General features: G+C 40.8%; 1 protein-coding gene across 3 annotated transcripts; it reads right to left on the bottom strand.

Moving 5' to 3' along the window:
- Positions 1–1,438: 1,438 nt before the first annotated feature.
- Positions 1,439–12,615, bottom strand: LOC121300051 (rab5 GDP/GTP exchange factor-like). Of its 3 annotated transcripts, none has more exons than XM_041228408.1 (9): positions 12,368–12,615; positions 11,191–11,352; positions 9,874–10,013; positions 9,121–9,272; positions 8,525–8,594; positions 7,851–7,986; positions 7,266–7,357; positions 6,335–6,591; positions 1,439–5,719 (listed from the first exon to the last, which is right to left on the bottom strand). In XM_041228408.1, exons 2-9 carry the CDS (start codon positions 11,343–11,345, stop codon positions 5,405–5,407), a joined length of 1,317 nt encoding a protein of 438 aa, XP_041084342.1. In that variant the 5' UTR covers positions 11,346–11,352; positions 12,368–12,615; the 3' UTR covers positions 1,439–5,404. The 3 variants fall into 3 exon arrangements, with proteins under 3 accessions (XP_041084342.1, XP_041084343.1, XP_041084344.1); XM_041228409.1 differs by lacking the exon at positions 12,368–12,615 and adding an exon at positions 12,149–12,302; XM_041228410.1 differs by lacking the exon at positions 12,368–12,615 and adding an exon at positions 12,181–12,302.
- Positions 12,616–13,329: the final 714 nt, after the last annotated feature.

Raw genomic sequence — 13,329 nt, 5'->3', positions numbered from 1 at the left:
GACAGTGATGCTGACTTATCATTCAGCGATGATGATGAAGAGGATGTGGAGCCAAGAACAGCAGGGGACTGGGTGTTTATTACTGATCCCTACCATGATGCCAGTCCTCCATCATTTGATTTTGCACCTGTTTACACAGATGTGCACGCGGCTGTGGAACTTGACAGTTTGCGTTCTCCATTGGAGTGCTTTTTGGCTTTTGTTCCCGAAAAGTTAATCGCTTAACTTTGTGACTATACAAACAAAAGAGCATGCAGCTACAAGACTGAAGCCATTTCTTTCCATGCTCATAGAGATGTCAATGGATTTAGTTGACCCGGGATAGAATATAGCCATTGATGAGGTACTTGTTTTGATGGAAAGGAAGACTTCACTTTTGGCAGTACAGAAAAACAAAAAGCTTGATTCGGAATCAAACTTTTCTGCCCGTGTCCCAGTGATAAAAGGCTGAAGGGTTACACCTGGAATTTTCTAATTTACATCGGCAAGGATAAATATGATGTCTCGTATTATCCAGAAGCAAGTGAACTCAGTTTATCATAAAGGATTATGGTTTATTTGGCTGATCATGTACTGAAACAAGGGTGTTACATTATTGTTGATAATTGGTACATGTCTACAAGACTAGCATCATTTTTGCTTACACAAAATACATACATCATTGGGACTATTAGAACCAACACAGGAGTACCAAAGAAAGTAACTGAAGAAAAACTGGACAAAAGGTTTGTTTTGTTAGATCCTTTATTGTTGGGGAGGTGGCACGACAAAAGGGACGTGAATGTACTGACTACAAAGTACACAGTTGGCTTGGTAGAAAAGACCCATGTTGTCACTGGAGGAGCAACAGCATTTTTCAAAAAGCCATTCCACATTGAAAAAAGTACAACGAACTGATGGGAGCCGTGGGTGCCTACGATCCGGACTTGGAGCAATATGACCCTAGCAGAAAAAAGCCTTGCCTGATTGAGTGCTGTATTGGCTTTCAGCGGAGGATGGTAAGATTCCGTTCCTGGATTACCTTTTACAGTGCTGTGACAAAATACTATCAAAACACAGTACTGGGTACAAGGCAATGAAGCAGACATCTGTAGCAGCCAGATCCATCACAATGCCTGCGCAAAGTAGCCCTGTACACGCATTTTTGACTATCCCTCCTACACAAGGGAAGCAGAGACTGAAACAAAGGTGCAGGGTCCGCTACGAAAATGAAAACAAAAGAAAGGACACAAGAACAATGTGCAGTGGTTGTGAAGGCAACCCCGGGTTCTGTTGTACTGAACATTTCAATAAATGGCACAGAGCAAGTCAGCAATGGCAAACATTTTGATGTGGAGTGATTTTTATTTACCGTTTACTGATTTTTATTTTTTATTAGCGTTTTTGTTCATTTATTTGTGTTTTATTCATCATATGCTAACAAGTTACAGCCATTACAGGTTTGAAAACATTTTCATTATTATTTTCAGAATCTGGTACCTGGGAAGGGGTTTCATTTTTACGTCTGGAATTGAAGTGGTTAAAGAAGCCTGTAGCAATACTATGTTCATTAAAAAAAAAAAAAAAAAGCTCAAACAACGTGTGCAGCAATTGAAAGAACATTTATTAATTTTTATTTTTGCTCTACATACAAGTTTGGACAGCCCTCTCAAGATCCAACTGTCCCAAACCTCTAAAAGAAGATGGATTGAAAGTGAATATGACTGTTCTGCATCAGAAGACAGCGATGAGGATTTCATTCCACACCGTCATGCACATGTGGAAAGTTTATTTTGTGTTTGCTTTAATAGAAAAAAACTAGAAGCTTAACACTGCTAAACGTAAAACTATAATGCAGCATTAAAATGTGTCGCTCCGTTCCCGTCGGCTTTTCCAGCGCACGGCTCCCTGTTACGTGATGGCGTAATCCCGCCACATCGTACGATGTAGCAAACCAGGCCAGAGAAAAGCAGACGCGGCCAGGGCCGATGTGGCAAGCAGAGGAAAAGGAGTACTAGAGGAGACCATATAATGCACAGTGTTCGGTGCTTACAATAAATAACAGGATGCAAGGAAAAGTAATCCGAACTGAAAATTTTTTATTTGCAAATAAACTTTGTCAGCGAGATGAGTGGCGCCGCACTACTCTCAACCTCTCCAAAACCTTTTGCCAAAATGACAGGTTTAATAAAGGAAATTTTCATCTAGAAGATGATGGCACAGACCCCAGAGCAATCCAAGAGTTCCCTTTGTCTTCAGTTCAGCCCAGGACCATCATAGACAAACAGTTACAGACTCCCCTCCCCATATATTTTAAAAACAAGAGAATGTTTGTTTTCTTTGCAAGGTACTGTGTCATACTCAATCACAGCTACAGTCACCAATTGCTCCTTTAATTAAATGGTCATAAATACACAAGAAGCAAGCAGAGATGGTAGTTTATACAGTAAAACCTGTCCAATCCAGCCCCTCTATATACCAACATTATGTATACGTCAGCTTGATTTTTGGGTCCTGACCAAGTCCCTATTGAACTGAATGATGCGATACCCTCTACGATCCAGAACCTGTCTTCTCTGAAACCCCGCATGATTTATAAGTCTCTTCTGCCTAAGATCAATCTAAATTCAACTGCAAACCAGCACTGGTTCATGTGATTTTTTATTTTACAAGTTTAAATCTGTCATAAAAAATAAAACAAAAACAAAAGCAAGATGCTCCATATATACTCGCATGTCCCACTGACACCATTCTGAACTGTGCTGCTGCTGAAGAGCAAATCAAATGTCTAAACTTCCACACAACAAGCTATCTTTGAAAGAAAACTTGCGCCTATCAAAAAAAGCTGAACATTTACCAATACCAACACAAAAAGAGCCAACTGAAAAATTCACTCACATGGCAAACTGTTTCAGACATTCTGAAAAGATCCTGGTTCATAACAAGTTTGCCCAGCTTACTGATGGCAGGACCTGCATCACCCAGACATCATTTTGGTCACTGCTTCTGATACGTTTGTCTCTATTTGTAATATTGAAAAAGAATAGCCTAGAAGAGCAAAAAAACCTTTTCCCACTTTCAGCTCCTTTACTTTCCATAAGCGCATGCAGGATTTAATGGGTTTCAAAGAAAAGTTCACTATGGAGAATGCTGCCAACAGCAGAATGCCTCCTTGACAAATGCTCAGATCAATGCCCCAGCACTTGACGTTGAAAGCACTTGAAGTTGTCAACATAGAAAAAAAAAATGTTTACATTCAAATTCTATTAGTGCTGTATGTCAATAATAATAACGGCACAGCTGAAGGTAAATATATATTTATTACTACATTTCACAGTAGTTGTAAATTACTATACACAGACTTCTTAAACAGCACATTTTACATTGGTTTGCTATGTGCATTACCATCATTTTTAACAACAGGCTTTTCCAACCCTCAAAACACACTATCTATTGTAGAGTAACCCCAGGACACTATGGGCCTGACTTAAGTGACTTAAATTTTGAACGTATACATCTGCCATTGTATTTCAAATTAAATGTAATGTTCTGTTTTGTTGTTTCTGTTAACATACAAAAAAACAAAAAAACAAAAAAAAAAGCAATTTGCTTTTGGATTTATTCTCAGAGATAAACTCAACACTGGTATTTCACAATGATGCTACCTGTGACCTCTCAATGTGTTGACGTCACCAGCTAATAAACTAATTGCAACTTTGGTGAAGTCAGCTGAAGGCTCTTTGAATGTAAACAGCTGTTATTTCTTATTGCAACAGGTTCTTGACTGGTAAAAGAAAATGATTAATAAACATACAAAGTCTACAACACTGCAATAAAATGGCATTGATTATTCTAGAAATGTACCATATAACTTCATCTGACAGGCTCAGTAGGTCCCTCTAACTGGTTCAAAAGTTTCACGGACAAAGGCACTTAGACAGTTGGATATACTGGCGTCTCAGTAAACTTTGGAATATTCATCAGTAAACAGTCCTAACCTCTCGTATCTCACATACTTGCTAATCGTCCCTGTACACACTGTACATTCGTACCTATGTCAGGGCAAAAATGTGTGATAAAGCTATTTTAGACATACCCTAGACATCAAATAAATATAATTTGAATGAATACATATTAGAGAATACATAATACTACTGTGTCTCTTCCTCTTGAGATTTTCATGAAATTTCAGGCACCGTTGTCAGGCAAAGTCAGTATTTCTGAATGTTTAACTCAGTTTCTCCTCCATATCTGTTTAAAGCACCATAATGAGTAAGCTTGGCCAAACAGCAAGGTTAAACAGAATATTTCCCCTAGACATTCACCTTTCAATCTTTCCCCTACCTTTTTATGAGGTTTACAATTTGTATTTTTTTTTTCAACTGCAGAGCTAGCAGGGTCTTATTGTTGCATGGCTTTCTGGAATGATTAAATCAAAAGACACGTTTAGTTCAAAGGCAACTAGGGAAAACTTGCAAACAGAATGCAAACACACTAAAAGTTAAGAGAAAGATAAAAAACAACAAAAAAATAAACTTAAATCTATTTTTTGTTAAACGGTAGATTTGCCATCTCATGAAATTTCAAGGAAACCGATATGCAAAAATAACATAATAATACATCAATGAAGCCGATTTATATTACTTTATATTTTACTTTGTCAGAATGTTCTATATTTACAAATGCGGTAGAAAGGCTTATGGTAAACAGGTTGTTGCTTGTTATGTCTTGTATTTCATAGCCAGTGACTGCCCTTGTGTAAATCACCAAAGACTTGCTATACCCTGTTCAGTAATTGAACAATGTCTCAATTGAGAAGTTTGTCTGTACGTAAACTATTGTGGGTGGCAAATATATCCTTCATTCAGAATAAATTAGGGATGTGAAGCAAAAAACTAATGTGTCCTCCAGTTTTAAAGTCCTAGGAATGTTAGCTGCACAATGACCCACATGAAAGGCGAAACTGGATTTGGTTATGAGCCATAATTATCAAAGACATTTAGAGGACATTATAATTTTTTTCACATCCCTAAAACAATATGCTTAAAGAGCAAGTAGCTTCATATCTCATTCCCCCTACCCCACCCCCCTACTAATTTTACAGTGCTTGCAGTAATTATGAATAGCTCTGGGTTCTGCTTCTCCACTATGTATTTAAGATCTCTGAGCTTGTTTTGAGGTTCTCTTGATAATCATAAATGTTCGAACTGAACAGCTTCACTCATTCAATTCAAACTATGTAATGTGACCATCGAGCTCTGTCAGCTCCATCTACTCTGCATTTATAAACACAGAAAGTGGGTCCAAGCCAGGCAACAGAGCAGCAGAACCCAGAAGCGCACTCAACAACTGCACTCATCAAACAGCAAGGGGAATGTACAGAAAGCAATTCAAATGGCGTTTGAAGCTACTCTCTTCCAGGGTGCTAACTCTTTGTGCTAATAACATCCAGAGCAGCATTTGCTTTGATCTCCTGCACCTGAGCTTGCACAGACTGCACCCACTTCCCCAGCTCCTCCTCCATCTCTCGCACCCCCAGCGCCACCCGCTCCTGTCGCTTCTCAATCTCCCTCAGCAGCTCCCGGTTCTTCTTGGCCAGCTGCAGACCCTCAGACTCTGGCTCCGAAACCGGGCTCTCCCGCTCCGCCGGCTTCCTGCCCTGCATGTACCCCTCAAACTGCTCGGGGGTCAGGTTCAGAGACGGCCCGTTCAGCTTCTCAATGAAGGTGACAGCGCAGCACTGAGGGAAGAGAAGGGCAGCACTGAAATATCAAGAGTCTGTCTGTTCACAGTGCAGGTACAATACAGCACAGGCATGGGTTCAGTGAAAGGTTAAGCCCTCTGTCAGTCTAGTAACTTGATTAGCCACAGTATATAGGTAACATGCCTATTAATAAGGCTGTAAAGGTTCAAACAAAAATCCCAGTTGCATTGATTTGTCAGTTTATTTGTTTGTTTTTTTCCCCCAAAAGCGTCATTATCTATAGTATCTTGATGCATTGTAAACCACTGTAAATGGGGATCAACATCTAAAAATACAAAATCCAGGATACTTTTTCATTTAAAGTGTACAGTAGCTTAAATGGTCTAAACATTTAATCTGTAAAACAGATTTGTAACTCCGAACCTAATACAGTTTTCTCACTGGCTTATTAGAGCTGTGTTGAGTGTGTGCAACCTGTTTTGCTCACACCTACCTTAACGTGTCTTTGAATGCGACTTACTGTACTGGACTAAGCAATCCACTTCCTGGGGTAGAGTCAATGCAATGAAGAGGGAGCAAAACTGCATCAACTACTCCCTGATCTGACTACCAGATTCAGCTCCTTCATTTTAGGCAGAGTGTGGTTCTCACCAGGTTGGTGAAGTAGTATCCAGACTCCCCGGCCATGAGGCTGTGTGGCAGCCCGAAGCGGATGATGTACTGCATGTTGGAGTGCAGGCGGGGAGGGTTGGCTTTCAGCACCACGTGGATCAGCCCCGACAGGAAGTCGTCTGCGTTGGCCGGCTCAGGGTTGGAGGAGGCCAGGGCAGTGAAGATACTCTGGCTGCACTTGAACACACAGGAGAGCTTGTCCTGAGGGGCACGCTTAGCGTCCATCCCGATTATTGCTAGAGAGAGGGAACAAAAAGACATAGGGCTACTTTACGGCATCTACATTGTCATAATATATAAAGTATTACTTGTTAAATATCCTCTCATATGTGTTCTTTTATGATTACTTACTATTCCTAAAAGCTATTCCTGGAGTATCTAAGTGGCGCATCTGTTAAAAGCACTGGTGGTGCTTTCAGTCAGGGAAGTGGCGGTTCGCATCCTGGCTGTGCTAAGTCTCCAGTCATTGCATAGGCTCTGGTGCTCCACTAGGTTAGAGAGGCAAAACTGGCAGGGAATGTTTCTCCTCATTGCACTACAACAGACCCTACTGGCCAGGCACCAAACATGCACCTGCATCTATTCCAGCACAAAAGATCATTTTCTTAACCGCTTGTTTTGCTGAATTTCTGAAGTGAAATGACCACTAAGGTTGTGTAATTTTGTATGGAGATTTTCATAACCACAGCAGAGAAGGTAAAAATCCCCTAGTGGTTAGTTATAAAACACTGCTCACAGAAATGGTTAAAGTCATGGTAGATAACATTCTCAGCAAAACCATGCTGGGTTCTGGTAGTTGAAGCAGGTCTATATTATCTGCTGGCACAATCCAGTCATCTTTTGCAGAATGTCAGCGAAGCTTCTGAAGTTCAAAACATATCAACCCACAGAGATCCTGCTCTGTACTCACCTGTGATGGCCGAGAGGAAGTGGTCATTGACCTCAGAGCGACCCTCGCCAACTGGGATGCGAAGCATCTGTGGGGTGACCCAGTGGAGTGCTCTGAGGAGACAGTGTGGTCAGATGTCAAGCAGGGTGGGAGATAAGGGTGGGGAGGATCCATCAATTTCCCACGTACAAAAAGGTAACAAGTTAGGAAAAAACGGAGGGGGGGTAATCAACTTTACAAAGAGATGAGTACAATAAGACACAATCAAAGCTTATTTGCATATGCCAAATAAAAATATATGGACAAGTTCAAAAGACAGAACTATAATCCCTTGCTTGAGCTGCAAGCAAAGTTCAGTTTTATAAATAAGTCTTCTTTACTTGGTCTCTTTGTAATAATCAAATCTTATACAGCCATTTTTTATAGTTGTACTGTCTTTTTGTACACATTATATCACATGTTGCTCCTAAAATATTGCAACACTTGAAGTGCAATTCTTGCATTTAGAGCCCTGCAAGGTCCTAACTCTCTTCTTTTTGTAATTTCAATTACAATGACTCAGACAGCGAGCTCTGTACTCGGCAGTGCTGCGCTGTGTGCTCTCACCGTATTCTCCTCTGCAGGGTCAGGTCTCTGTGCTCATCGTCCGAGCTGTCTGGACAGAACACCCACTTGTACAGCCGCGTCATGATTAGCTTCTCGATGTGCTCCATCATCAGGGCACTCTGCTCCTCTGGGAAGCCTGAGGGAGCAGAGGGGAGCACAAGGCTCAGAATGAAGAATCAGCAATGGCAGGCAGAGGCACAGTCAACCACACATTTCAACAGATTACATTTGAAACAGTTTACATTCAACATTCAATACTGTGGACTTGACACTTCTCATTTCCAAAACCCAACTGACCTTACTTCCTCCCTGTCCATCACCTCTGATCAGCTACCCTAAACAACCGAGTCGCACTACCTCCCAGTAACCCAGCTCTAATCCCTAGACCTCACTGCCTCCCAGTCCCTCATCTCTAACACCACCAGGCTTCACTGTCTCCTAGTCCTTCAGCTCTGACCACTAGGTCTCTCTCTCTCTCCTTGGTTTCTAACGAGTCCCTCAACTATAACTACAAGGCCCCACTATCTCCCACTTCCTTAGCTCTAGACCTCACTGCCTCCAACATTTCTAACTCGTCGCTCACTGACATCTAGGAAATTCTGCCTTCCAGTCCCTCAGCTCTCAGCCTCCTGCTTTCCTGGAACGGAGTTAAGTCTCAGTCTCATTGTACTCACTCTGAAAGTGTCCTGCGATGCTCTGGTAGAAATCCTGGACCAGGTCTGACTGCTTCTGTACTGGAAGGTACTAAAATAAATCACAAGGTGCTCTTACAGCAAGCAGTAAAAAAAACCTTCAATTACCACCCCTTCATACAAAAATACTCAAATTGTCTTCCACCGTTTCTGCTTTCATTCTTGTAACAGGAAGGCTAGTCTACTTGCATGAATCTTCCTCAAGAATGGACCACGACAATCAGTTATAATATAGTAGCCTGTTTCTGTTCAGATTATAAGGTAAAACTACAAAACAGACAAGGACCTACAAATGAGCGATAACCATGGTTTTGAAATCAATGTTCCTCCTGATTATGAGCATTAGCGACATTACCACGGGTTGATTATTTGGTGTATTTTATTTATTTTTTTATTCTAATTGTGGCTATACAGATTTTTCAAGTATGGTGCAGTAGCAAGAGAAATGGTGCACTTCCTTTTTTCTAGGAGCTGTATCATTTCCTGTGATAAACTGGTTCTAAACCTTGGTCATCCCTCCTTTCCTGGGTGGTTGGGTGAGTGAGAGGGACAGACAGGGATGTCTGAGGGAGTGTTACCCGCTGTGATTCTAGGCTGCTGAGAAAGGCAGTGCAGCGCCGGTGTAGGACCTGGGTGGAGGGTTTACGTAGGGATTTCAGGAATTCAGTGAAGTCCCCGGGTTGTGATTTTTGAGGTGCTGTTGAGGTGACTGACTGGGTCTCAGCCGGTTCTGGAGAAAGAGACAGAGAGGGCGTTCAGATGGCTCAGCTCACCACACCCTTCCACACAACTTGACTGCAATACAAAACAATCAGACTCTCAGAAACAAATCTGTAGGCTAGCCAATTACGCTTGAGCATAATTTAAAAAGCCTGTGGTTGTTGAAAGCTGCAATGAATTTTAATAAAAAGCATTGAATCATATTTCTGTGTTTAACTTCACAAACTGGAGGGAGCCCATCAGCAAGAACAGTTTTGGAGTTAATTACATTAACAAAAAAAAAAAAAAAAAAAAAAAAAAAAAAAAAAAAAAAAAATATATATATATATATATATATATATATATATATATATATATATATATATATATATATATATATATATATATATATAAAGATGTTATTTTCCAAATCCCTAATGCTTGCAGCTTATGTGTCTTTTGGTAATGGGTGTGTTAAGCTCCTCTTGTTTATTTGCATGGTGCTTAACTAACTCCTGAATGAATCTGAGGGGTTCTAAAATGCAGTAGTACTTAAAACCTTGCCAGAAGGTGGTGGGTGGTTTTCAAATGAAAAGTATTGGAATGAAGGGGCAGTCGTATGGGTTACCTACCGCTCCCTCTCTTGGGGGGAGTTCTGGAGCCCCCGAAGAGTCTCTTCATGGTGTTGACACGCCGGCTCATCTCACTGCTCTTCTTCTCCTCAAACTTGGAGAAGGTCAGGGGCTTCCCCCCCTCCACACTGGGACAAGGCCTACAGAGAGAAACTGCAGGTAAAACCCCTTCCACAATTCAATGAATTATGCTTCTGATCCAAATGCTGGAAGCTACGTTGTTCTGAATGGTTTCTAAAGTAAAGACAGGAACATCAGTAATTTGGGTGGTCTTGTAGAAGCATCTACCAACTGAGCGCCAGTTATCAGACTATCAAAGGGTCACAGCTGCTGTCTTCAATCAATCAATTTTTATTTTATATAGCGCCTTTCATAGTGGACCACCATCACAAAGCACTTTACAAGATGCAGTAACAACAAGAAAATCCATAATATTTTAAATACAGAGAAATGCATAAAACATGATATACAGTTAAAAAAAAAAAAAACATAATACATGATAGTAGCATAATACAAGAAATAATAGCAGCAACACAGCAGCTAATACCATAGATCAGGCTTAAAGAGAATGGAAAGCAAGAGAGAACAGGTGGGTCTTGAGAGTTGATTTAAAGTGAGTGACGGTGGGAGCATCACACACCAAAGCTGGGAGAGCGTTCCAAAGAGTCGGTGCCATGAAGCTAAACGAGCATTCTCAGCTTGAGGGCAGGGACATAGCGGGTCAGCAGGTTGAGGAGGTACTCAGGACCTGTGTGATGAAGGGCATTGTAGGTGAGCAGGAGAGTGTTGAAAGAAATCTTGAACTTTACAGGTAGCCAATGCAGCTGGGCAAGGCAGGGGGTGATGTGATCACGTTTTTTACATCTGGTAAGGATCCTGGCAGTGGCATTCTGAACTAGCTGCAGTCAGTTTATGGTGCGTGCCAGGAGACCACCATATAGAGAGCTGCAGTAGTCGAGTCGAGAGGAGACAAATGCACGACAAAGTATCTCCACATCCAGGAGGGAAAGGTAGGGGTGGACTTTGCAGATGTTTCGAAGATGGTTGAAGGAAGATTTGACCAAGGAGGACATGTGGGCATCAAAGGAGAGGTTGCTGTCCTGAACTTTGTTCCGAAAGAAAGTGGAGAAATCATGACAGGTAAGAGAGGAGGAGGAACGGGGGATTGATATGTCTTGTTCATTGCGACAGAAAGGTAGGTGCAGCTTTTACAGATTACAAATATTTCTGGTTGTTAAAACAGTTCCTTGGTTATACCAAAAGTAAACAGCACCGTACTCCCGTGCTATGCTGCAGCCAGAGATTGCCCCCTCTTACCCAGTGTCTCTCTTCTGGTCAGGTTGATTCCTGTTTCTCTTCCGCCAGCATTTGGAGCAGTACCCCTGCCATGCTGGGTTACCATAGTAACCACAGCCCTCTTTGCACAGCAGCTCTGACTGGTCAACATGGATCCCTCTGTGCGCCTCCCACATTATCTTACTGCAAAGGAAACAAACCAGATGAGAAGTGGGATGTGGAAATAGAATTATCTGTCCTTGACTACCAACATAGTGGACTGAATTACTTTTTATAGAAAACATTTAGATAGCATGTTCCAATGCTATAATTATGTGTACAAGTTAAATCATATACAAGCTATAGATGCCACCATGAGTGAAAATAATAAGCAGGTTAGACTTTAATTCGGTAATGTTGTGTAAAGCAGGCTTTTTTTCAATTATATGTGAAATTCTGCTGCCCCCTAGAGGTTTAAAAGCTACAACCGTTCTACCTTACTTTCAAAGTTTCACCTCTTCTTTTAAATGTGCTACAAAACTAAAACATAAAACATCCGGCGATACTTCTCTACGATCAAGTTACAAATACGTATTTCACTTCATGTCTTTATAATTTCTCAGTCCTGACCACGATAATGCGTGCCTGTGTTTAAGATGTGCATGCTGTGTGGCGAGTGGCCAGCGTTTCTCAACTAACGTGTTAAATAACATTAAATAAACCCTCACTTTTACTGTTCTTAACTAACATTTGTTTGGTTTACGAAGCTGCCAGTGTGTTTGTAAGAAAACAACAAGCAGAGTTAAACTAGTTTCAGGAAGAGGCAGACGTTTTCCTTTATTGATTTACTTTTTCCTATAATCTCTGAACGACAGCTAGAAACGCGTCCTAAGGCTTTTTTTGTCCACGAACAAGAGCAGTCGTCACGGACACGCAGCGATGGTCCGATATGATAAAAAAAAAAAAAAGACAGGGCTATTTAAAATAAAATAATACATACGTAGCTGTACGGTAATGACTTCTTGTGTTTACCTATGTGTGACGCCTCATCCGGAAAACGATTTTCGACAAAGGGCACACAATACTCCTTAAGAACACTTTATTTACATCCGGATTTTTTATAATAAATGTGTTTTCATCTCTACAGGCGACGTTTAATTCCAAGAAAATACATAAATAAATAAACGCAAGGAAATGTAGAAAACTAGATTTACCGTACCTGGGGTGTTAGATAAGGCAGCAGCACTTCCTTAAACAAACGTCAGTGATGTTCACGTGGTGTTCTCTTACTGGAAATTCCAGCTCAGTCGGAGATGGTTGGAAGTGGAACACATATTTAACGTTCCATCAAATTATTCAGCAGTTTAGCGTTCTGTTTTATAATATATCACAAAGACGACCTTGGGTAACAGATAAACTAGGTAGGTAGAAAGGTATTGCTAGTAGCAGCTTGCAGGGCCAGCGTATTAAGGTCTGTGCTGGTCCTTGCAGTATATGGAGGGTATAAGGGTTTGTGCCAGCCTATACTTTCGTCATGCGTGTGTCCAATTCACGTTCTGTTTGTGTCTGCAAAGTTGAATAGTAGCATTGTAGTGCTACAGTTTGGACTTTTTATGTTTAGATTTGTGTGAAGTTCCTGTAGTCTAATTTTAATTGTTCTCAGAAATAAAAAAACAAAACAAAACAAAACAAAACACACACACTTCTCAAAATGTATTGTACTGAAACTGCTGTTGTCCTTGGCATTACCCAGGCACAGTGGCAGTTTGACAAAGGCTTTATTTATACCAGAAACTGAGTTCAGATTTGTCATTATGGAAACACACAGAGTTTGTGTCCATCGTGTTTTCTGTAAGGAGATCAATGTTTCAAGACGAGATGTAAAATGAGTTAAGTGCTGACACCCAGTTAGTTTCTTCATTCAAAATCTACATTGATGCTATTGCAGTTTATAGACAACTTTGCATTTTGTTTTTGGTAACAACTCATTTTGTGTGTGTGTGTGTGTGTGGTAAATGTTTTATTTTTTTTGCAAACCAGCATGCAAAGATTTTACACACAATCTGTGGTTCATTTGTGCCGGATCGTACCAGATCCCGGATCCAGTGCCTTTTTTGTCTGACAGGCGAAAACTGTAGAGTTTGTAAATGATAAACTATATGAAAAAAATAACTCTATACA

This window comes from Polyodon spathula, chromosome 25, assembly GCF_017654505.1.
Source record: "Polyodon spathula isolate WHYD16114869_AA chromosome 25, ASM1765450v1, whole genome shotgun sequence".
In the NCBI taxonomy this organism is placed as follows: Eukaryota; Metazoa; Chordata; class Actinopteri; order Acipenseriformes; family Polyodontidae; genus Polyodon; species Polyodon spathula.
This window is presented reverse-complemented; position numbering and strand designations above follow the sequence as displayed.

What these genes read in the sequence shown, in the direction of transcription:
- LOC121300051 (XM_041228408.1), bottom strand. Translation starts at nt 11,345, where the DNA reads ATGTGGGAGGCGCACAGAGGGATCCATGTTGACCAGTCAGAGCTGCTG. An exon ending in CATCGCAGGACACTTTCAGA is followed by an intron (nt 7,987 to 8,524) that starts GTGAGTACAATG and finishes CTGCTCCCTCAG; the next exon opens with GCTTCCCAGAGGAGCAGAGT. An exon ending in ACCCTGCAGAGGAGAATACG is followed by an intron (nt 7,358 to 7,850) that starts GTGAGAGCACAC and finishes CTGTCTCCTCAG; the next exon opens with AGCACTCCACTGGGTCACCC.